The sequence below is a fragment of the Planococcus citri genome, chromosome 4, assembly GCF_950023065.1.
Source record: "Planococcus citri chromosome 4, ihPlaCitr1.1, whole genome shotgun sequence".
In the NCBI taxonomy this organism is placed as follows: Eukaryota; Metazoa; Arthropoda; class Insecta; order Hemiptera; family Pseudococcidae; genus Planococcus; species Planococcus citri.
Window position 1 is genome coordinate 27,280,077 of NC_088680.1, and position 24,005 is coordinate 27,304,081.

General features: G+C 33.9%; 4 protein-coding genes across 7 annotated transcripts; all 4 read left to right on the forward strand.

Annotated features, from left to right (window-relative positions):
* The first annotated feature begins 499 nt into the window (after positions 1–499).
* On the forward strand, positions 500–2,930 carry LOC135842762 (testicular acid phosphatase homolog). Its single transcript, XM_065360385.1, has 7 exons — positions 500–972; positions 1,049–1,153; positions 1,227–1,472; positions 1,570–1,749; positions 1,821–1,944; positions 2,036–2,244; positions 2,647–2,930. Exons 1-7 carry the CDS (start codon positions 853–855, stop codon positions 2,788–2,790), a joined length of 1,128 nt encoding a protein of 375 aa, XP_065216457.1. The 5' UTR covers positions 500–852; the 3' UTR covers positions 2,791–2,930.
* Positions 2,931–6,356: 3,426 nt separating this feature from the next.
* On the forward strand, positions 6,357–10,363 carry LOC135842758 (zinc finger TRAF-type-containing protein 1 homolog). 2 transcript variants are annotated; one of them, XM_065360374.1, is made up of 6 exons: positions 6,360–6,713; positions 6,793–7,031; positions 7,123–7,334; positions 8,365–8,525; positions 8,621–8,823; positions 9,502–10,363. In XM_065360374.1, the coding sequence occupies exons 1-6, from the start codon at positions 6,504–6,506 to the stop codon at positions 9,527–9,529; spliced, it is 1,053 nt and encodes a 350-aa protein (XP_065216446.1). In that variant the 5' UTR covers positions 6,360–6,503; the 3' UTR covers positions 9,530–10,363. The 2 variants fall into 2 exon arrangements, with proteins under 2 accessions (XP_065216445.1, XP_065216446.1); XM_065360373.1 differs by having other exon boundaries at positions 6,357–6,713; positions 8,621–10,363.
* A 1,910-nt stretch (positions 10,364–12,273) lies between these two features.
* On the forward strand, positions 12,274–18,718 carry mib2 (mind bomb 2). The gene is made up of 15 exons (XM_065360367.1): positions 12,274–12,775; positions 12,865–13,036; positions 13,117–13,235; positions 13,298–13,486; positions 13,577–13,935; positions 14,011–14,170; positions 14,246–14,382; positions 15,875–16,023; positions 16,141–16,297; positions 16,370–16,524; positions 16,599–16,791; positions 16,897–17,055; positions 17,174–17,373; positions 17,451–17,725; positions 17,801–18,718. Exons 1-15 carry the CDS (start codon positions 12,559–12,561, stop codon positions 18,028–18,030), a joined length of 2,871 nt encoding a protein of 956 aa, XP_065216439.1. The 5' UTR covers positions 12,274–12,558; the 3' UTR covers positions 18,031–18,718.
* Positions 18,719–18,788: 70 nt separating this feature from the next.
* Positions 18,789–21,086, forward strand: LOC135842757 (uncharacterized). Of its 3 annotated transcripts, XM_065360372.1 has the most exons (4): positions 18,789–19,572; positions 19,657–19,707; positions 19,798–19,851; positions 19,934–21,086. In XM_065360372.1, exons 1-4 carry the CDS (start codon positions 19,527–19,529, stop codon positions 20,986–20,988), a joined length of 1,206 nt encoding a protein of 401 aa, XP_065216444.1. In that variant the 5' UTR covers positions 18,789–19,526; the 3' UTR covers positions 20,989–21,086. The 3 variants fall into 3 exon arrangements, with proteins under 3 accessions (XP_065216444.1, XP_065216443.1, XP_065216441.1); XM_065360371.1 differs by having other exon boundaries at positions 19,798–21,086; XM_065360369.1 differs by having other exon boundaries at positions 18,789–19,707; positions 19,798–21,086.
* The last annotated feature ends 2,919 nt before the right edge of the window (positions 21,087–24,005 follow it).

The window sequence follows — 24,005 nt, forward strand, 5'->3', positions numbered from 1 at the left end:
GATATGCACGTATACTTATTAGGTGCACCAGCACTTATACCAATGCATAAGTAAGTAATTAAATTTTCATGTTGAATGAATGTACTTATTCAAAAAAATTTTATCAAAGAATTGTTCAACATTTTCGTTTTGATTCTGATTTTGATTTAGCGGAATTATTTAAGAAATTAAAATAAACGTAGGTAGTTAGGTACTTACGTACCTATACGTTTAATTTAAATAAACAACAGAAAGGTTTACAGTTTTACAAAAACTGCTGCTGCGATTCCCCACTTCCTAGTTCCTACGTATTTTTCAAGTCTCAATGCAGAGTTCCATCTCAAATTTGCATAATGATAAAAAAAAAATGTGCATATTGCATAAATACTTACCCAAGCATTTCAGTTATGACTTATCAGTTCGTTCAGAATCCGATTTGGATCGGAGGAAGAATGGGGGACGTAATGGGAATTTCATTCAATCAAGGTTGCTTGTGCGCATGATTGTGCGCATTAAATCTTATCAATGTTTACGTGAATCGTCGCCTCGTCGGAGGTCGGTCATTGAAATTCATTCGTCGCTGATATGAATTACCATAATTAATGAAATGTTAACATTTTACACTGCACCTTAATCGCCAACTTTGAAGTCATTTTACATTTATAAACTACCGTTTAAAAAATCGTTAGTCATTGTTCAGAAGATTCAGAAGAAAATTAGATGCTGATTTTTGAGAATAACTTCATCCATTGGGTCTGAGTTTCGGAAGAATAGGGGATGAAGTTTGTATAGTTTTACGAATATTTCCGCATTAGCTACTACCATTTCATATTTTTTATGCGGAAGCTATGAACAGAATACAATTTTTAAATAATGTCAAAACCTCAGTATTTAATTATTTGCGTATATATTTTAATATGTTACTTTTCCACACCGACTCATCAAATCTCGAATTCGTCTCTTGAAAATTCGAAGTTGGTGAAGACCATCGTGGTAAGCATTATTGAATTTACGATTCCCATATTCATACGTATGCTTCTGTTCATTTACTTAATTCATATGTTTCTAGCTCTTTCGACATGGTATGAGAGCTCCGTTAAAAACTTATAAATTCGATCCGTACGCTAAATCTGATCAGAAATTATGGCCCGAAGGACTTGGTGCATTGGTCAATGTGAGAAAACTGTCGTATTTCTACTGTATACGTGAACTTTTCCGACTTTTGTCATAATATTTTCAACTTGCAGGCAGGTAAAGATCAAATGTATCAGCTCGGGAAACATTTACGCAAACGATACGAGCATTTCTTACTACCGTACGGAAATACAGCTTCAGAAGATGTTCAAATGGTTGCCACAGCTGTGGATAGATGCTACCATAGCGGTGCTTTGGTCTTAGCCGGATTTTATCCTCCGAATGAGCAACAAATTTGGAACGAAGAGTTGTTATGGCAACCTGTACCAATACGATCACCTTCTGCGGACAAAGTTCACGTATGAATCAACGATAATCTATACCTTACTTATGCCTTGTTGATGACACCTTTTTTTTTTACCGAACAATTGATTTATTATATTCTTTCGGTTACAGATAATCGGTAAAAAAGAGAAGTGTCCGAGTTATCACGAAGGATTATTGGAAGTTTACAAGATAACGAAGAATGACTCTAATCTTAACTACTTGATAAATTTTTTATCCAATTTTACTCACCCAGAAAACGTTACGACAGCTTACGATGTATTTCACATCGGTGACTACGTCCGTACAAAAGTAATGAATTTTTCGCATTTTTATGATACTTCATTGAACACTACGTTGATAAGATTTTATTTTATTTTCAGAAGTCGATGAACTTGCAGTTGCCTGATTGGATTGATGAAGATTTTCAATCCAGATTAGATAAATTCTACGTAGATAGTTTTAATTATTTAACCTACACTTCAAAAATGCGTCAATTGTTAGCTGGTAAATAACCTTCGGTTACATGAAGATACGTCTTCGAGATTTTTTAAATATCTCTAGTCTAATTCACAACGTATGTAAATTATTCTTTCAGGTCCTCTAATTAAAGATATAAGTACTCGTATACAAGATATAATTTACGAACGTTCAAGTAACAGCAAATTCTTTTTTTATTCTGGTCACGATTCTTCACTCACTTCGTTATTTTCTGCGTTGAATTTGCCGGTAGATTTTGTACCTACGTACGGAGCTTCTCTCATTTTTGAAGTCTATCGTTCATCTCCTAATAATCATTTGATCAGGGTAAGTTTAAAATGAAACAGTAATGAGTAGGTAATTGATTTATTGAAATTAGATCGGTGAAGTGATACGCAATTCAAATCAAATCAAATTATCGAAAACAGTGGTCCAACTTCAAACTGCATGATGAAATTATTAAATAAGCTACACTTACATGTGTTTACCGGATGAGAAAATAGTAGCATAATTTTTTGTTTTGCGATGTTTTCCCTTTTTTTTTAAATTAGCTCTGGTGTGAGTTTCTTCGAAATGAGAAAAAATTTTGATTTTGAAGAGTGTGTTGATACATATTTGAAAATTTGAACTGCGTTGCATCTTATTTTTTGATAAACTGAGCTCAAAGTTATTTAAGAATTATTTTATCGCAAAATCGAAGTTATTACATTCGAAGTTTTTTTTTTGTAGATTTTATTCAGCGATGATTATACTTTGAATCGCATCAATGTAAAAATTTTACCAAATTGCGAAGAGTATTGTCCTATGGGTAAATTTGTCCAGCTGTTCGAAAAATTCATCACACAGAATTGGGAAACAGAATGTAACTTGTGATATCTGTCTTTATTATATGTTATTGTTTAAGTTTACTCTAGTATTATAGTACTTTTGTACTCAAAAATTTTATGTATTGGTGATATTTTTTCATTTTGTTAACTTGTTTTATATCACGTAGACTTTTACCGTGTAACGTATTTGCTGTGAAATTATTCCATTTTATTATTCATTTTTTGAAGTTGAACCTTTTTTTTTTTTTTTTTTTTTTGAAGTTTTCTTTCCGAGATTTATTTAAAATATGTATTTAAAAATGTCGTACATTTTTTAAAGTAAATTTTGAGTAAATTTTTCTGAATTTTGAATTTATGTAAAAAGCTACCCATAGAAATCGGGTTTCCAATTACAGTTTCCACGAACTCGGATGCCAGCGATAACCAGCTCTAAAAAAATTACAGTCAACAGTTTTTACAATTTGTCTATAATCTCAGAGAGGTACCTAGAAATTTTTTGCGGAGCTTTTTTTGGATTTAAATAATATTATAACTTCACAAACAATTAAATTGAAGGAATGAATGTTGCAGGATGGGGATATTTTTTTTGAGATTCTCAACGAAAATGGTAAAAATGACGAACTTTTGAATACTTTTTTTCAGATATTTTGTCTCATGCAGTCTTTCCTGAATTCCTGGTCAATCGCACCTATAGAAAAATTATCGATAAAATTCTATATTCAAGGCTGAAAAGCACAGTTTTCAATTGATCTCATTTTTTACGTAGTACAAGGTTGAAATTGCGAAGCAAAACATTTAAGAAAATTTTCTAGTGAACATAAATACACATGTATGTATGTACCTATCTTGTTTCCCCATGCCAAGACTGGACCAACATAATATTTATATCTGAACTCCCTAAACTTGAGGTGGGTGGCTTATTATAGTGAAAAAAATGTATTCTGTGGCAGAACACCCTGTGTGATAGTTAGTAGTCAACTTTAGAAACGATGAAGTTGTAATGATTCAAAGTCGGTGATACTGGACCTGCATCTCAAGATGCCAAAATGCCACATGTATCTGTAAACGGGGGAAAATTGTGGAAAATATCATAGTTGGAGTTCAAATTCCAGCAAAACCCCTAAAAATGGTCTTTCCTTGAAGTACACTTCATTCTCTCCCGGGATAAAGATAAACCTTGATTTGGTAAACCCTTGTTTATTGTTTATTTACATTCTCTCCAATTCGACTTCTCAGTCTCACATCAGCTGTTCATTCGTATTATTTGAAATCAATTCAATTTTGACTTGATAATTATGAAATAAATACAAAATAATTACAATGTCAGACAAAAAAAAGAATAAGCGACATCGGACATGCGAGATATGCAGTGCATTGGGGTTGCAGCCATCAAATAATTTCTTCAAGTACGTAATCAAATTAATAATGATCTTCGTAGTCAAATAATAATTCATTTTATTTAATGACAGATTTCCTAATAATCTCATGATACGCCAAAAATGGATAGACTTCTGTGAATGTGAAGAGAATGAAATTACAAATTCGGCGTCATTATGTTCTCACCACTTCAGTCCTGAGAATATAATAAGACGTCGTGATCAGATATGTATTCTGGTGAAGGGAGCTGAGCCAGTGATCTTTGATCAGTAAGCATTATACATTATACTAGTGATGTGCCTCCTCATTAAGTATGTAAAATTACTTTTCTACGAATGAATAGATACTAACTTATCAATTTTTAAAATAACTGAATTTCAGTTCAACGAAACAAAACTCAAATATAAATGTTAACGAGGGACCTGAGGAGATAATAGTTACAGACTCGAATGTTGAAAGTCCTGCAGAAATGGATATTGAATTTGTAAATGTTTACGAGGGTCCTGAGGAGATTTTAGTTACAGACTCGAATGTTGAAGATCCTGCAGAAATGAATATTGAATTTGTAAATGTGAACGAGGGTCCTGAGGAGACGATAGTTACAGACTCGAATGTTGAAGGTGCTGCAGAAAAGTATGCGTCTCATAAATTTATTTAACCTAATTGGGAAACCATTAACTTATGTCATATTGTGGTTATTTTATGTTGTACAGAGTAACTATGCAGTCACCGGTGGCTTCTAGTTCCCAAAAAAGGAAAATTACCCCTCTTAATTCGTCTGACGTTGAGATAGCATCAAGTATGTTAAAGACTGCTAATGGAATTCAAATTAGTTTTTAAAAATGTGCTAATTCATAATAATTTTCAGACACACCGAGATGTAGAAAGAGGCTCCTCCGGTACATCGGAGATGTTTCAACGTCTCACTTTCAATCGCCCACCACTGCAAAGAGGGCATTTAATATTGCGAAACATGAAGCAGAGAAATATAAAAGAAATTCCATCATCCTAAGCAAACGACTTAACAGACTGAAGAAACGAGTGCGGAATTATAAAAATGCAATTTTAGATTTGAAAAAAAAACTACGGATATCAGAGAGGACTGCTGCACATCTGAGTCGTTACTATTAGATATCGCCGGAAAATACTTGTTGAATATTATCTGAGTTTCTCGGATGATTTTATTATTTCCTATGGAGGATTGCACTCAGGGCTAGAATCGAGGAGTTGTCTAATAGTCTGTTAATTATACCTTAACACAAGACAGACTTGAAAAGTGTCTTCAAACCTTAGGTATATTGCGAGTGGCTGTATCCAAACAATGACATTCTTATACTTTCATTTAGAGCATAGGTAGTACATGAGCGTTGATATATCTCGCATGGAAGTAATTATTCCATAAAAATGTTGTACTCGTAAAGATCAATAGTTTGGTTCAGCAAAAATTGTGCATTTTCATCAACTCGTATCAATTAAAACATATAACAACGGTGCATGAAATTACACCACGTGATTTAGAGGAGTTGAAAACTTCGATTAGACATCATTCCAATGACCATGTCGGAGAAAGTGTACAAAAATTTTGTTGCAAGACATTGTAAATGTGTCTGAAATAAGGATAATCATTTGACTGATTTTATTTTTTAAATGACTGAGCTATCAAAATAAATTTTTTTACCAAAAAAATTGTGCTTTTATTCTCATTTCAATGCCCGGTTGTTCGTTTCTCTATGGGGCAATTGCGATTTAAATTAAAAAGTTCGGTTACTCTGCCGCACCCTGTACTATAGAGCCCTAGTTAGGGCTTTACTTCTACGAGAGGTGCTTTGGCAAAATTTTGCCATAAATTATTCTCTGGAATATCCTCAAATGAAAAGCTCAGAATGTGCAACTTCTTGGATTTTCCCATCTCCCATATTTTATTCATTTTTGTCATGTGTTGAAATGAATAGAACTCGCAATTTGTTTCGTGATAAAAATAATGTGGCTCGTGCCAATCTTTTTTTTTTCCAATTCAATTCTTTTATGAAATCCATGTTGAACAATTGACTAATTTTCAATAAATTCGCAAGTATCCCAAAAGTGTATCCGAATTCCAATCCAAAAATTATAAAATAGCGCCAAATTTTTCAATTTTGAAGATAGACGTCTAGGTGAAATTCAAAATCAGCTGTTCAGTTACGATTTCACCATTCGCCGCCCAGAGACCGCCACCTTCAAGAGGAAGTTATTGCGTCGTGATAACAACCTAAAAACACGACCTACGTTGCTGTCTACACGAAACAACGTACTCTTATCAGTGAAAAATCAAAATATTTTCATTTTCGTGCAAATATTTCCACATCTAACATCTCATTTATCTTGTTTTAACCGCAGTCCACGATGTCTGAAACATTACCGTCATCGTCTGCCACCGAATCCAACGAAGCAGCCGTCAAAGAAGAGGACGATTCTCCATCGAGTAGTAAGAAAATCAAGCTAAGCGATCCGACCGAAGAGCAAGAATGTCAAAGGGAAAAGCTCGAGCATCGTTTAGGTGGAATTCTTTGCTGCGCAGTTTGCTTGGATCTTCCTCTAGCTGCCATTTATCAGGTTCAGCCTTTGTTACCTAAAGTATTTCTTATTTTATCAGAGTCACATTCCTGACCTCGAACTAAATCGTACTTCGCAGTGTTCGAATGGTCATTTGATGTGCGCTGGATGTCTGTCTCATCTGTTGGCTGATGCTCGTTTACGAGATGAAACAGCAACGTGTCCCAACTGTCGAGTGGATATCAGTAAGACTTCAGCTTCTCGTAATCTAGCTGTGGAAAAAGCTGTCAGCGAGTTGCCTTCGGAATGTCAGTTCTGTGGCAAACAGTATCCTCGTAATACTCTTGGTCGACATGAACAATCATTGTGCAGCGAAAGGTACGCCAATAATAAAGCTCGAGCTTATCAATTTTCAGCTTTTCAACTCGAAATAATCGTTCTATTTTTCATCATTCATCTGTATGGGTAGAATCACCATCTGTCAATACAGTCGTATAGGATGTCCTTGGCGTGGACCTTTTCACGAGCTCGCCGAACACGAGAAAGCTTGCCAATTTCCTTGTTCGACCGGAGTTCAAGTGTTGGAAGTGCTCGATGCTCTCGATAAAAAAGCCCAAGAAGAAAAACGTCTGTATGATTCGATCTTCGATTTGTTATCTTTCGAACGTATCGTTCTTAATGGTACGTTTATCTCTCTAGTACATCTCTCATAAATTATTGCGTTCAATTTCAAGATATTTTCGTACTTTGGCACTTAATTTAGTCGTCGAAAAGTCATCATCATTAAGAATAGGTATCTAAGTTTGGAGCAGAGTTATGAAAACGTCATTTTATCAAAAGCGAAAAACAACAACATTTTTGTAGTTGAATGAAACATAACGATTAATGAAAACTATTCATTTTTTATGACAAAATTTAACGTTGAACGAAATAAATTTTTCGTTTTTATTTTTTTCCTACTTGGCTACGCAGCAATGATAAATGTCAAAAAAAAGAACAAAAAATAGGTTGGAACGAGAGGTACATTCTTAGAGCATGTAGCTATATGCTCTAAGGGTACATTTTACCAGGTAGTGAAAAAATGGAAAATTCATTATTTTGTTCATTTGTATCTTTTTTTTAAATAAGTACATATAATTATAATTTTGATTGAAATTAAAAAATCCTTTGTAAGTACATAACTCTCACAAATTTTCTTCAAATTTCAATTTTTTGAAAATTTTTCTGCCAAAAATGTGATTTTCTCAATTTTTTTGTGTGTGGAGAGGGAGGGGTCGAGTGGAGAGCTTTCCGAAAATTTGGTTCAAGAAACTACATAAAAAGGTGGTGAAAAAAATTGTGATTTTTTCAAGAAAGAAATAATCTGTTAGTAGATACCTAGGTACGAATATATACTTTTTTTTGGCCAAAATTGATCTTTAGATGACTGGAACTAGTGCAACTAAAAAAAAGAAATGAAATAACGAAAAAAAAAAAACAGTTTTTTTTCAAATAATCCAAACGAAACTTGATATAACGAAAATCCATTTTTTAACAATCAAAAACGAAAAACAAAAACAAAATCATTTCGTTTTCACAACACTGGTTTAGAGCACAAAGAAATGCTCGACTATCCATTCAAGTTCCTAAAAAGAATTACTAGAATTGAGAACTGATTCCTTCGACTAGATATTTTTCAAACACATTTCGCATTTTTTACTCCTATTTATAGATCTACAATTCAAACCATACAGAACGGACGAATTCATACACAAATTATACTACGAAACTCTTCGATTTTCTGCCTTCGATCATCAATGGGTAGTAAAAGCTCGTATCAACAACAGCCAACGTGATCCAACCTTGAGTTGCGAACGTGAAATGTTCTATCAGGTAATCAGATAATCAGATCAACTTTTCTACCCTCAATTGATACATATCTACTTCTGAACGATCGATCTGCAATCCTGATCCATTTATTCTTTCAGTTGGTATTAAAAACCAAAACACTGGTCCCATTGAGCATTCACTATATGATTTTACGAGGTCCTTTGAGCGATATAAAATTAAAACCGAGCATATACCAATTTGAATTCAAAGACCAGGAAAACGAAGCACCTTACGTTAAGTTACCTCTCGTAGACAGTGCCGAATGTAATCGTTTATTGGCTGGAAAGGCTATCAACTTTAGGTACGTATTATTTTCATTTTCATCACTAATAATTTCGTACTACTATTTTAAGCACGTAGTAGAAATTATACACGTATTGGTCTTCATCTGTTTACATAACGAGGTGTCTCGCGTATACTTTTTCAAATTGAAAAATCAGTCTTTATCCATCGTCGACACCTCGTTAAAATATAATTTTCAAAGTGCTTATTTACAGCTACATACGAAAATTTTGGTATTTTAAAACCCTTGTATACTCGGAGTAGCAGGTAAACCCCTACAAGTACTTTTCTCGTTTTCGTGTGTGTGAGTAAGTTGAACGGACGAGTAAAATTTCGATTTTGGTATTTACAAAATCGAAATTTTACTTGGTACTTGAGATTCATCTCTTCGAGAGTAAGTATCTGGTTAAGTATCGAGCTTACGTAAGCTCTCAGGAATATGGCTTGTTCACTCAGCAGTGATCTAAGTCTTTGTTTAAAGTAATACCATATTTTCCACCATATGTTCTAATTGTGTTTTGTGTTCGATTTCATCGTAAATAGGTTTTTATAATTTGGTGGGTAATTATTTTACAGGTATTATTCTTCATGTATTTTTATTCGTATCTACTTGCATATTTTCGTTTATGTGTGTTTTTGTTTTATGCTTTGAGCCAAAGATCGTCTATACTTATAGAATTATTTTCATTATTGTTAGGTTGATAATGTTTCTTCTTCCCAGATAAAGACGTCTTACATACCTAATATTTTCACTTTGTTCGCGTTTCAGTAATATCCACGAGATTATTACATAACATTTAGTTTCAACATAATGTAAGTATTTTTTTTCTGAAAAATTAAGGTAAAATTTACGTGTACTAATTATGTTAGATATTGTATTGTAATAAACGAGCATGTTTACTTTTTTGTATTTTTTAGAATTATACTTTTATGAATGTATCTCTCTCTCTGTACTTTATTATAATGATGGTTGTCATAAAATGCTTTCATGTTTCGATCATGCATTTTTTTTTCTGATGTAGACTTTTTTCTTTTTACTGGAAAACAATTTTTTAGGCAATAGGGAATTAGGAATCAGATTTCCACATTTTTGACTCGAACTGTATTACATTTAAGTAATAATTTTGTATACTTTTTTCTGATTATGTGAAGTGGTCGAAACTACATCTATATTATTTTGCTTTTTTTCTAGTCGAAAAATAGTTTCAGTTCAAACTTTGCACGTAATTACTTGATTATCACATTAACTAAAAAAAAAATCCATAAATGTTTTCCATAGCTCTCAGAAAATGTAATCATATGCAAAATCTTCCTGTTTTAAAAATTTTACCCTACGTTATGATTTTTAAAATATCAGAAAAAAATTATAAATGTTTCACATCACTTTTTTTTGCATTTTACAGATTTTAAATTTATCAACCTAAAAATATTTGCGTTTTTACTCTTTTTTCTCTCTTCATTATAGACACACTTGTAGAGATGAGCGTTGTTTGAATGTATGTAATCATTGTACTCATAAAATTTCATACCTATTATAAATATAATTCACTCAAATAGCATCTTTGTTGTATTTATTTCACGAATGTGTAAAATTCTGTTAATTGATAACGTAACACTGATAGCATGAATACTTTTGAGGTAAAGGTCAAAGACATTATGGTATAATGATAGTGTGGTACATATTTCATTGCAATGAAAGATAATTACTCACCAATTCGTGACTTTGATAAATATTTTCCTCGGATTGAAGCTTTTGAAATGCACTTTCGTGGCATAATTTGTCTAATTATTTGCAAAGTACACACTTTTAGGCTACAAATTAAATATTTTCCTTTTTTTTATTATTCTTCTCATTCAGGTTTTCAATACTCATTATCCCAAAATTGAAAAAAATCGATTTTATTTTATTATTATTTTCATTTTTTTTTAAATTAAAGCATTTCATTTCTTCGATCTTCCATTCAATTTTTTTTTCAAATCTGATGAACGATTGTACTGTTTCCTAAACACACATTTTATCAAATTATCAATTTGTTTTATTTTCTCTTGATTTTTTTTTTTTTTTTTCGATGAAGATTTTATTCTTCATTATACAGCTTTTCTGCATTCCATTTTTTCTCCTTTGACGTCAAATTTTTGAACAGAAACCCGAGGAAAAGAGAAAAATTGGAGAGCATTCCAAAAAAGAGCCAGATTCTCACGAAATGACTGAAATGAGGTTTTTATATTTTTTTCCCGATGACAACACTAATTCAATTTTTCTTTTAGGGAAAACACAAGAGAATTTTTGCCGATGTAAATTATTGTTTTGGAAAGATGTATTGAGGGTGGCAAGGGAAAGACATTTTGTGAGTTTATTTCAAAATAAATGCTGAATTTTGCCAGCGTTTCGACTCATTTTATTCATTTTTGCAAAAAGTATTTTTGAAAGTCTATCCCCCCTTCTGGTTGAAAGGTCCTTGGAGTGGGCAAACCGTTTTTTCAACTTGAAAATATCCTGCTCGTTCCAGAAAAAATTGTTCAATCGTTCAATAAAGTTGATCGTAGTAATTTTTGCTCGAAATATCTAGGTACCTACCTCAAGAAAAAGAAACCTTCACTACGATTGGAAATTTTATTTTGTATGATTTTATTTTTCTTCATTTCTTTCGTAGGGGGCTTAGTTTTTCGCAGCAATTGATTTGATTTCTTCCTAATGAATTTTTTTTTGGTTGAAAAATTTCAATTTGTTCATCACTAACAATTGATTCAAGTTGAAATATACACTACAGGTTTGCTCAGAATATCTTGTAAACGAGCCTCTTTAAAAAAAAATTGAATCATCGTTCTGCTGATCTTCATTTATCATAAAATCAATTTTTAAAAATGAAAAATTTCAAGTTGGCTACTCGTATTTGACCATTTTTCATAACAAAAAATGTACTTAAGACCACAATCATCAAAAAAAAAATTGAAATCTGACTTCTGTCCTGCATAAAATGTGACCAAAATTGGCCTGTTGCAGTGCTTCTCATTATTATTACATAAAGCAAAGCTCTAAGATAATCATGTAATAGTGAACGAATAGGAAATAAAATAATTATCGAAGTTTTGCCAGAATCTCGAATTGAACACGAATTTTCACAATTGCAAAATTTTTTGTACCATTCAAACTTGACCCGACGTGTTACGTGAATACAATCGTATGTACATTGTCGTGGCATTCTACAAAACATCTGACTAAACGCGAAGTCATTCGTTACAGAAAATTGAAAAGCAGAGAAAATACTTTTTTCCCGGTTCATTTAAAGAACAAGAACATTTGGACCATGATCAGAACAAATTAGTGATCATATAAGGATAAAATCTCCATCACAGCAAATAAAATCCAACAAAATTGCCTAATTTTGAATTTTTCAAAACGTAACATTTTGCTGCATCGTTTTTACGACAACCGTTCGAAATTCGCCTCAGTCAAACCTAATGTTTTGATTAATTTTAATGTGATAACTTTTCGTAATCGTAATTCGTAATATACTTACTACTTAAAATGAATATGGTTGTGTACTCCTCACTCGTATAATCGCGATTAATTGAAAAATCTAATCATTCACGTTATCTAAAAGTACTTTCGAGAATTCCGTATTTACATTTCAATCGAAATGCGTCGAAACACCTCACAAATCACTTCTCATTACGCGTTTTCATAAGCTCGACCCTTTGTTCGTTCTCGCATTGTATATTAAATTCCAGCTGTTAATTACCAAAGTATTAGATGTGCGACGTAGGATTACGGGTAATCCGAGGTCCGGATTGGCATTGGGATGCCCAAGACGGCGGTGAAGGATATGTTGGGACTGTTACCGAATTTGGCACCAGGACATCTCCTGATAAGACAGTTGTGGTATTTTGGGACGTCGGATATAAAACCAACTACCGTATAGGATACGATGGAGCTTACGATTTACGAATATTCGATAATGCGAGCATAGGTAAAACTGGACATTCTGATCATCTTTAGCTTGAGAATTTCCATTATGTGTTATCACTGAACCACGATATGTGTGTGCATATGTTTCAGGTGTTACTCAAATTCACGTAATGTGCAATGGCTGCAAGAAACAAGACTTTACCGGAATGCGTTTCAAATGCGCTCAATGTTACGATTACGATTTATGTTTCAATTGCTACATGAACGATTGCCACGATTTGACTCATTCGTTCAAAAGATACGACACTAGTTCGAACAATGGGTAGGTAAATCCTATCTTCGGGGTGCTTTTTGAAAGAAGGTTTCGAAAGTAGAAATCTTTTCATCGAATTTTAATTCCAGATGCGTTGATTTACCACCTCGAGATACAGCACGTAAAATTGAAATCAAAGGTGTTTTTATCGGAGCCAAAGTTATTCGAGGACCGAATTGGGATTGGGGAGATCAAGACGGTGGATTAGGTACAAAATATTTGCTCGACAACTTTCGTACAAAAGATTCTACTGCTCATTTTTTGTGATAGGACACGTAGGCAATGTAACTGGAATCAAAGGATGGGACAACGAAACCGATAGATCTGTTGCGAACGTAGTTTGGACCAAAACTGGCATCAATAACGTATACCGGATTGGCCATAAGGGCAAAGTAGATATTCGAGCTGTGAAACCAGCCGCTTGGGGAACATGTTACATAGATCATTTACCAGTCCTAGGTTAATAGATTTTCACAATTACAAATTATTCAATATTCAGATCATCTGTACAAGTCAAACCTCGATATATGTATTCAATTTTTCCTGCAGGTCAAAACCACAACCTGACATCTCTCGTACCCGAAGATGTAACAAACTTCAATCCTGGTGAAAAAGTGAAAGTAAATGTACCCGAAGAAACGTTGAAAATCTTACAAGAAGGTCACGGAGGTTGGAATCCTCGAATGACTCAATATATAGGAAAAGTTGGAATCGTGCATCGAGTCACCGATAAAGGAGACGTTCGAGTTAAATTCGAGAACTGCAGCAATCGTTGGACATTCCATCCGCAAGCTCTAGTCAAAGTTAATCGTTTCAGAATAGGTGATAAAGTACGCATCATTAGCGACGTAGCCAAAGTCAAAGAGCTTCAAAGAGGTCACGGTGAATGGCTCGATATCATGGAAGGGGTTAGTTATTTGATGCTTTGAATTAGCTTTACTTATCCTTCGAATCATCGATACATAATTTGCTTTGCGTTTCAGGATATCGGTAAAATAGGACACGTGACAAAAATATATTCCGACGGTGACCTCAGGGTAAATATCGACGATCAAGCGTGGACTTTGAATCCTCTGTGCATTGAACCAATTCCAGATGTTGAATCTACATCCAATATTAACGAATGTTCCGAAGAATTGAAAAGTAATTATTTGTCAATCTTTACGTCTTAAGCATCAGTCCGACTTGAAACAACTAACCTTTGCACTATTTTTAAAGGAGCAATTAGCGGTATAACTCGCGTGATTCAGGATCTAGAAACCTCTGAAGAAGCCTCCATTGATCATATTCTTCGCGAAGTTGAACGAGGAAATTTAGAATTTCTCGACAAGTACTTTTCAAAAAAGAGATCAGGCGTAAGTTGTAACATTTCAATCAAGGGTCATTCCACGTCAATTCGACCAAGAAGTGGCAAGGAGGGTCGACGATTTTTTTTGAATTTTTTCTTGTGGAAAGACCTTCCAAAGGAATGACCAATGGCGCAAATCGCAGCCCTCTAGCCTTTTTTGAAAGGCTGTCAGGGGATGTCAAAGTTTTCAGTGAACTTGAAATATCATCCATTTCAGCAGTGGATTATTCGATAACCGCGATGACGATACCTACCAAAATGGAGTTTTTTCCTAATAGTTAGTGTTTTTGAAAGGCTTTTTGGTGATATCATAAAAATCAGTGTTGCTACTTTTTTTCGAACGAGAAATTAGCTCGATAAGTTTCAAAACGTAGTTTTTATATCGTTTCGATCCTCAAAAATTCTGAAAAAAATATAATATGGACAATTTTTCATGCTGAACAACATATTAAAAAATTGGAGTGGCATTATGTCGTGAAGTCAATTTAAAAAAAATTGAAAGTTTGCGATAAAATGCGATTTTTTGACTTGAAACATGGAAAAAAATTTTGACAGGTGAAGTTGACCCATTTAACCCCTATTTTTACGCATCTGATGAAAAAGTTGAAGAAACCCCTTTCACTCGATGAAATAAACTCATCACAAAAAAAAATCAAAATTCGAAAAAATTCAAAAAATGAACGAATTTCAGTTTTTCTGCGATGAGTGTGATTTTTATCAGTTTTTTTATAAAATACGTCAGAAAGAGGTCAACTTAAGACGACTGAATAAATTTCAACTTTTTGTAATGTTTGGAATTGAAAATTGAATTTTTTCAAATTTTGATTTTTTTTGTGATGAGGGTATTTCATGGAATGGTAGAAGTTTTTTTAACTTTTTCAACGAGTACATACGTAAGAATAGGAGTCAAATGGGTCAACTTCACCGGTCAAAACTTTTATTCGTGTTTTAAATTAAAAAATCGCATTTTTTTTCGCAAACTTTCAATTATTTAAAATTGATTTTACGACATTATGTCACCCCAATTTTTTAATATGTTGTTCAGCATAAAAAGTTGTCCATATTATATTTTTTTCAGAATTTTTGAGAATCGGAACGATATGAAAACTACGTTTTATGACGTTTTAAAACTTTTCGAGCTAATTATTCGTACGAAAAAAAGTGGCAACACTGATTTTTATATCACCAAAAAGCTTTTCAAATCGCCCAACTATTGGAAAAAGTTCCATTTTGGTAAAAACCTCAAGTTCACTAAAAACTTTGACACCCCCTAGCAGCCTTCAAAAAAGGGCTAGAGGGCTGCGATCTGCGCCATTGGTCATCCCTTCAAGAGGTCTTTCCACAGTAAAAATTTCAAAAAAATCGCCGACCCCCCCCCTTACCACTTCTCGGTCGAATTGACGTGGAATGACCCTCAAGCTTCGGAAATTTCACACTAGAGTTTTTTCCTATTTATAAATCATAAATAAGCAATTGACATAATTTCATTCGTTTTGAAGGATAATTTGGTCAGCGACGAACGAACCTGCCTACACATTGCTTGTCACGAAGGACAACTAAGATTAGTTAGATTTTTATTATCGATTGGAGCCAACTTGGAAACACAAGATTCAGAGGGAGATACCGCTCTGCACTATGCAACTTATGGGTAATTGAAATCATTTTTTGAGACCCCCCCCCCTTCGGCTCATATTTCCACCTTTTCTTCCTTCATTTACTATTTGCTTCTTTTGACTAATCCTTTGTATTTATTTACTATTCTCAGCAATCAACCCAGTATAATCGAAACTTTGCTGAGTTATGGCATGAACGTGAATATAGTGAACAAAAATCTTTGCTCAGCATTGCACATCGCCGTTAACAAACAATTTCGCCAATGTGCTCGTACTCTTTTGAGATTTCAGTGCAATCCAAATCTTCAAGTAAGTTCCTCAGAATGTTTTCGGATGAATAGTTGTTAGAATACACGACTTTAACATTTTCTATGCCATCAGGATTCATTTGGAGACACTGCTCTTCACGATGCTGTCGGTAAAGGAGACACAGACTTGGTTAATTTATTATGCAACGAAAGCAACGTCGATTACACTCTTACCAATAACCAAGGATTCAATGTTCTCCACACTTGTGCTCTGAAAGGTCATGCTGGGTGAGCGAATTTCCCTACTACTCTAAATCCTTTCTAGAAGATCGATCAATTAAACAATGACCGAATAATTGCAGCATAATGGAGAAACTTCTGCAAAAAGCTAAAACTCTAGTAGATGTCAAGAAAGATGATGGATTCGCAGCCATCCACTTATCATCTCTGAACGGTTATAAAGCTGTCACTAAGATCGTAATTATTAAAGGTCATTCGGATATAAATTTGAGAAACGATCGTTTGCAAACACCTTTACATTTAGCTGCATCTCAGGTACCTCTATCTACAGTGATTTAAACTTTGAACCAATCTTTTGGCTAATGAATTACGTAGTACATACATACATATAATCTGTGACTTTGATTATCAATATTACAGAAACGCTACAGTGTTGTCGAACTGCTGGTTAAATTGGGAGCAGAAGTGAACGCTATTGATGAAAACGGAGACACCCCGTTACATTTAGCTTTGACCAATAAAAAATCTCAAACTCCGGCAGTAGATTTTGATCCGGAAGAAGCTCCGAGTATTTTCAGCGTGAGTATCAATAACCACCACCAACTTAACATAGCACTTGAAGATGTTTCTTTTGTGTAATGCTTTTATTCGAACCATACCTGTAATGAAAAACCAACTAAATTAGTCTCATTTGCAGATCTCTAACAAATTACAAACAGCCAATACCAATCCGGAAAACCTGCTTTTAGTCGCCATGATATGCTATTTATTACAAAACGGTTGCAATATTTCAATAACTAATAAAAACGGTCAATCTTGCCTGAGCCTGATTAAAAAGAGTCAATTAATCGATATTCTAAAAGGTATTCCTGAATTACTGCCTCGTCTGGAAACCAGGTAATTCGCATACTTCCTCATAGTCCAATCAATTTACTTTCAACTCTTAATATAATACTCTCATTGTACTGCCACAGTTCGGAAGGCGAAGGATCCTCCGATTACCAAACCGGCGAATACAGCGGTGATTTGGAACTACGTCAGATACGTTCAGACTCCGAAGACCAAGATTCAGAAAACGATCCTGATCATTCTCGCTCAGTACCGGTAGAATGCCTCGTCTGTTCCGAGCTAGCTGACGATAATGTTATACTGGAACCTTGCAAGCATAAGATCGCCTGCGAGGAATGCAGCTCGCGGATGAAGAAATGCATCAAATGTGGCGCCGTCATTTCTAAAAGAGTTACTCGAGGTAAGATCATTTCTCAATCCAATTATAAATAAAACAATCTTCATCCGAATACCCTTTCAATGATGTTGTTTGCAGATGGACGCATCATACCTGGTAAATCGCGTCAAAGAAGCGCCGAAAGATTACGTTACCTGGAGAGTAAAATTGCCGAAATCGAAGAAGTTCATTGCTGCCCTATTTGCATGGAAAGACGCCGAAACGTCGTATTTCTCTGCGGTCACGGTGCCTGCGACAGATGTTCTTTCACCTTGACCATGTGTCACATGTGCCGAACTGTGATAACCAAAAAGATCAATCTTTATTAACTACAAATACCTTATTTTCTACGCTCCTCGTCTCATTTTCTTGTACCTGTATTTTAAATGTTTCTCTCGATGGAAAACTTCACCAAAATATTCGTATTTCCCTGTCGAGTGCTTTTTTTAAATCGAAATTTTTTTCTGAGTGATGAACACCCCGTTTTATGCCCGAACATTTCATTACGAAGAACAACGATACTTTTTTAATTTAATTACGTACCTTACCTACTTTTGTTTTATAATTCACATATTTTTTGTGTGTGGGTGCTCATTTTTATTGTTTTTTCGTTTTATTTTTTGTTTTTTCTTCTTTTTTTGTTGGTACTATGTACCATCTGATCATACGATCATACGGTGATTTATTTGCAATAATCGTGTCGAATACGAGTTATAAATTTAACAAGGCAATCAAAAATTTATTCTTGTTGACTTTCTGTCATTTTATTTTGATTTTCCTATCTCAGAATAGCGGGTCTTTTTCATACTTAAACCTTTACTTTATCGATGTCTTGTGATCTAGTCTTTTTAATTAGCGTAGATTTTATTTTTATGACGTATCTCTTATTCGAGCACTCTACCAATTACGTGTATACCTATATAGAGTCATTTGTTTATGACATTTTATGATTCTATTAGTGGCAATTTATGTTTTACGTGTTTTAAAAAATATAACGTACGATTATAGAAAAAAAAATACGTTTTAGTTTTTTTCTCTTCAAATTGTTTTCGTAGTACGTACATATGAGTTACTTAATACTTTTAATAGTTTTACTTCATTTTCCTGCCATTTCGTAAACGTGTGAAGAATTTCAAATCAAGTTTATTCAACGACACGTTGATATCAATTTTCAAATTTGCGGGTTATATTTTCATTTTTTAAAACGAATCTTCCCTTCACTTTCCTCATCAACACACCACCATGTGCTTTTTCTCTCCTTTCTTTCTGATTTTTCCAACAAAATTTGTTCTTATATTTTTTTCTTCGCGATGTCAGAAATAATTCGAGCATCAAGATTTTGTGAAAAACATCCCCAGAAAATTTGAAAAACGAATGATGATCAGTTCAAGGTGACTTGGATTGAGACCTGATGTCGGTTCATGTTTCACGAAAAAAAAAATACCTGATCAACGCAACTACGCAAATCTATTATAGCTGCAAAATTTCATGTACACGTCAGTACACCTTGCATTGTGATCGTCTGTTCATTAGTCAGCCGTTTCGTTAAAATTGTGATAGATATGCGGTAAAAGTCCGGTTCTCACTATTCATTTAACAATAGATTTTTTATAGTGGTGTTTTCTTCATAAAGAATATTACATATTGATAAAAGTACGTCACATTTTCATGGCAATAATCTCAAAAATTTAGCTATCTGTCTACTCAACGAATACTCCTGCTTACATCAGCTATTTAAGCTCTCGATTTATGCATTTTCTCTAGGCATCCACAAACCACATAGCTATTCTGAGTTTATGACCCATTGGCCATTAGCGGCTAAGTGATGAAAGTGGCTATATTTTTGACTCTGTTGATGAGCGTGATTTTCGGTAAAGCTGCTCCTGAAAAAATTCCAACTGTTAAATGATCTTCGATTAATACAGATGAATTTACGGTATTTTCTTGTTTCGCAGTTGCTCAAACAGCATCAGTTTCAAGTTCAGATGAAGAAAGCAGAACTACTGGTATTCCTTTGATTACTTGATTTTCAGATTTGAAAAAATATAAAAAAATGAAAATAATGAGTAAATATTTTCAAAATATTAAAATTCTAGAAGGAGGCGTACAAAATGAAGAAAGTAACGTCGAAAATAAAATCGAAAGCATTGGTAAATGAACAATTATTTACTACAAAAGCCCAAGCATCTACTCAAATTTCCTCTTTCATACTTGACCAATCCTCAATTTTAGATGCTGACTCAGAAATCGAAAATACTGTAGAATTCAACTTCACTGAAACTGTCTCATTGGATGATCTATGGAGTGAAAATTTCGAGACAGAGTACATATCATTGGATATCAGACGTGCACAGCAGCAGATTACTGAACAAGTTTTGGAAATCTCAAGGCGTCCTTCCAAGATATCTGAAGGCATCAGAAGCGAATCGCAATCTGCTTCAACCACTGACCAATATGAAAAATTTCGTATCAAAATTCAACCATCTGAAAAAATTCCTCTTCTGGATAGCGATTCTCTAGAAAACAGTAAAGATACCTCACCGCAATCGGCAGCTTTCACATCAAACCAGTCACCTACAGAATTTTCCAACAATATTGGTCAAAAAGAAGGATTAACCGAATGGTCAATATACAGAGAGTACAGAACAACTATGCAGCCCTCAAAACACGAAATTCACAGCAGAAAATACCCTACAGTAGTCGCAGTATTTGATGAAATTACCCAACAAATTGATTTTCAGTCTAACAAATTAACCGATGTAATTGAGAATAATGAATTCAAGCCACAAGCAGAAATCATCACTTCACCCCATATCGATCAACAAATCACGCCAATTCAAACAATCGACTATACACTTCCAAGTGTTATTAATAAAACTCTCATTGATGGTCTTCAAGCCCCTGTTGACCAAACTTGGCAAGGGGCCGACTATCAGGTACGTTTCAAACGCAATGCTCCTGATGGTGACATTGAATTGTGGTGGAAAAAGGGTCAAGATGACATTTATCTACATGCATTTCCCAATGGAGCTGTCGACCAGAATTGGGGTTTTGGAACAGTACACTTGGGTTTGTTCCGGGATGAAGATGGAAATCTGTTACAAGTTTGGGACTTTGGTGATACTAAATTGGAATACATCAAGGATGTGAAATCACCCCCACCTCGTAGAGTTTGGGAATTTGGCAACAGAGACGAGGCTTCTTATTGGAAATATCGCCATTTAATCAAATTATGGTGCAATGCTAATGATTTCTTCGTTGGCGAAAACTCTTGCAATATTTATTAATCTTATACGTATCACTTTTGAAGAGGAGACTGCCCTCCACACTAATTATAGTTAAACCAATATGTATAGAGGAATAGAATGGAATACCTGAAAGATAACTTGTTTTTTTTTTCCATTATCATTGTAAGTACATAATACCTATTTATTAAATAATTTTTGTGTGGTTTGGGTATGCCATGCTTCTTTACTGCTTCATTAAGACTTGACACAAAAAATGAAAACTCTTTAAAAGTATTTTTTCCAATAATTTTTTATTGATTCAAGTAGGCACCCTGGCACCTATTTTAGTAAGATTTTACATGTAGGTACCTATGTAAGTGGGTAAGTGAATCACATTTTCTATGATCTTTATTACTGTTCTTATATAGTCTTAGGATTTTGAAAAATAAATTAGAAATAGGCTTTAAGTAAACGTTTTAACACATTTTTCACGTTTTTTCATTATTCGTAATTCCATTTCGGTGCTACATAATTATTTAATTTTGAAAAATTAATGTAACATCATCGAAGTCTTCTCAAAATTTGCTACGTACAGTTTCCAACGATTTTATCTTTCATTTTTTCTGTTCAAGATGAACCACTCAAACACTTTCAGAAGCCACATAAAAGTAGTAAAAACGATAAAGCAATTGCTCGATAAATGTGCTACCACCAAAAACTAAAATATTGCCATACCTACTTACTGAACATTGAAAAAATTACACTTGTTCATTCAATTTGAATTTTTTTCATTTTCGTTCTTAATGACTCATTTCAAAAATTTACACCATCTTTTATGCTTCTACTTATTTTCCAGTAAGTTACTCAATTCAAAATTACCATCTGTTCTTCGAAAGCATTCCTTATTTCTAAAAATTGAAATAAACATCTATACTCATTAAGTCATTAATATTGAAAGCAGAACGAAAAAAGTAGACTCAAATTAGGTACGAGATAAACGAAATCAAAGCAGGGCTGTGCAGCTAAAAACCAAACGGAATTCGTGTTTTTTTCGATTGAAAATTTGAGAAATGTTTCTGTTTTACGTTTCCTGAAATGTAAAATTTAGTCGGACTGAAAAACGTTCACATTGGAATTTTGATTGGAAATATCACAGATTAGATTGACTATTTACTTATAAAAACGGTCGAGAGGGAGAGATCTCTAACCAAAATTTTGATAATGACTGAAATTATTTTTCTTAATTCCTTGGTATCAGGGGACGACTTTGGTCAAACATTTTCTCTAGATAGTTTTTTCGGACAAGGTGGATGGACTCTCCAAAATTGAGATGGGAGGGGGTGAACTTTTTGGTGAATGCTTCTTTTATGATTCTGAACAACTTTTATTCTCTTGAATAGGGTTAGGGTTCTATGTCTACAAACAAACTTTCACGTGGTGTTTACAAAAGTAGCTCAAGAGTACAAGATCACTTTTGAAATTGCGCAATTTAGCTTACGTTAAATTTCACACAAATTTGTACAATGATCTGATGCACGAATAACCATGATGATGAACTGCAAACAGAGTTATGCGATACGGGATACAGTACGATATACGAGCCTTCAACAGATACAAATTTCAGTGCTGTATTTCCCACTGTATTCGAATCACATTACTTTGTTAACAGCTCAACGATGACCAATTGAGAGCCGATCGCGTTCCGGTTACATTCTGGTCTATAGCATGCTTCGAGGGTATCTGAGGCATCTATCGAATGCAAGGTGTATAACAAAATATTCAGATCAAAATCCCACATTCTATCAAACTTTCAACAATATTTCGACTCACCGCCCAAAACAAAAAGAAATGAAAATTCAGAAATTTAAAAGAAATAAAAATAATTGATACAATTAAAAATGGGCGAATCAAATTTTCAACACTTTCACAACTAGCATAGACTTGTTAGACACCCTGCATACACAAATACGCCTAGCTATTATCCAGGGCAGCAGCTCCAAGAACACCTCTCAACTAGTCATTTACATATTTTTGAGCTCCGAAAATACTTCGGAAAAATCAAGTCAAAATTGCGCGATTTCAAAATGAACTATTGCAGAGTGCCTCGAGAAAATATTCTGAAGTTATGACTAGTCTCCGAGAATCAGGTGCGTTACAGGTACCATTCCGGCCTAACAGCTAGCTATCACCGAGACATTCGTCCGAGCGTTAACAAGTGTTTACCAGGGAAGCACTCCGCAAGGCTCTCATCAACACGTCATCTACCTTCAAAAATTCACGAATAAGCTGCATGAGTTTTCATTTGAAAAAAGTAGACAACCAAAATACAGTATTTTATATGAAAAATATCCCATAACGAAGTAGGAATTCGAAAAACTTTTGATTAGATGCACAAGCAAATCTGCGAATATACCTACTGCTCTAAATTTTATTTCAATAGATAATTATAAACTATAGGAATAATAATTTGGTGGGAAAATAAATGAGAAAAAAAAAATCAATCGTTGAAAAACATCGAGAATCATTTCAATCACACGGCGATGAATTCCAACACTCAAGGGTTTTTCACAATATAAAGTTCATGACAATGACTATTACCCATTTTATCAATTTGTAGGTAACTTTCAAACAATTTAAATGACGATTTTACGGTTTTTATAATGCTTTATTTGATGAAAATCACAAAAATTTAGACTCAAATTAAAATTAGATCGATTATAGTTTTTTATTCATTTTTCAAAAATGTACCCCAAACTAGATATTGATGCAAGGCTCCTAATCTTCAAATCGAATTTGAACAATTTTATCCCCTCGTGCCTAATTGTTCTGTACAGTAGGCATTCTCAATTCATCACAAAATGAATCAACATTTCAAGGAGAGCAGTGTTACGCATTTCAGCATTGATATTGATAACGGTGAAGCAGGTATGAAAACGGTTTACTCAATCTACAATAGGTACCTATACATAGACATGCAAACATTTTTTTTCCTCAGAAAATTGTAGAAACTGTTCGAAATCTTCGCTAACGTTCTATGAGGTGACAGAGAAATGCACCATAGTCAGATTCAGCGTAAG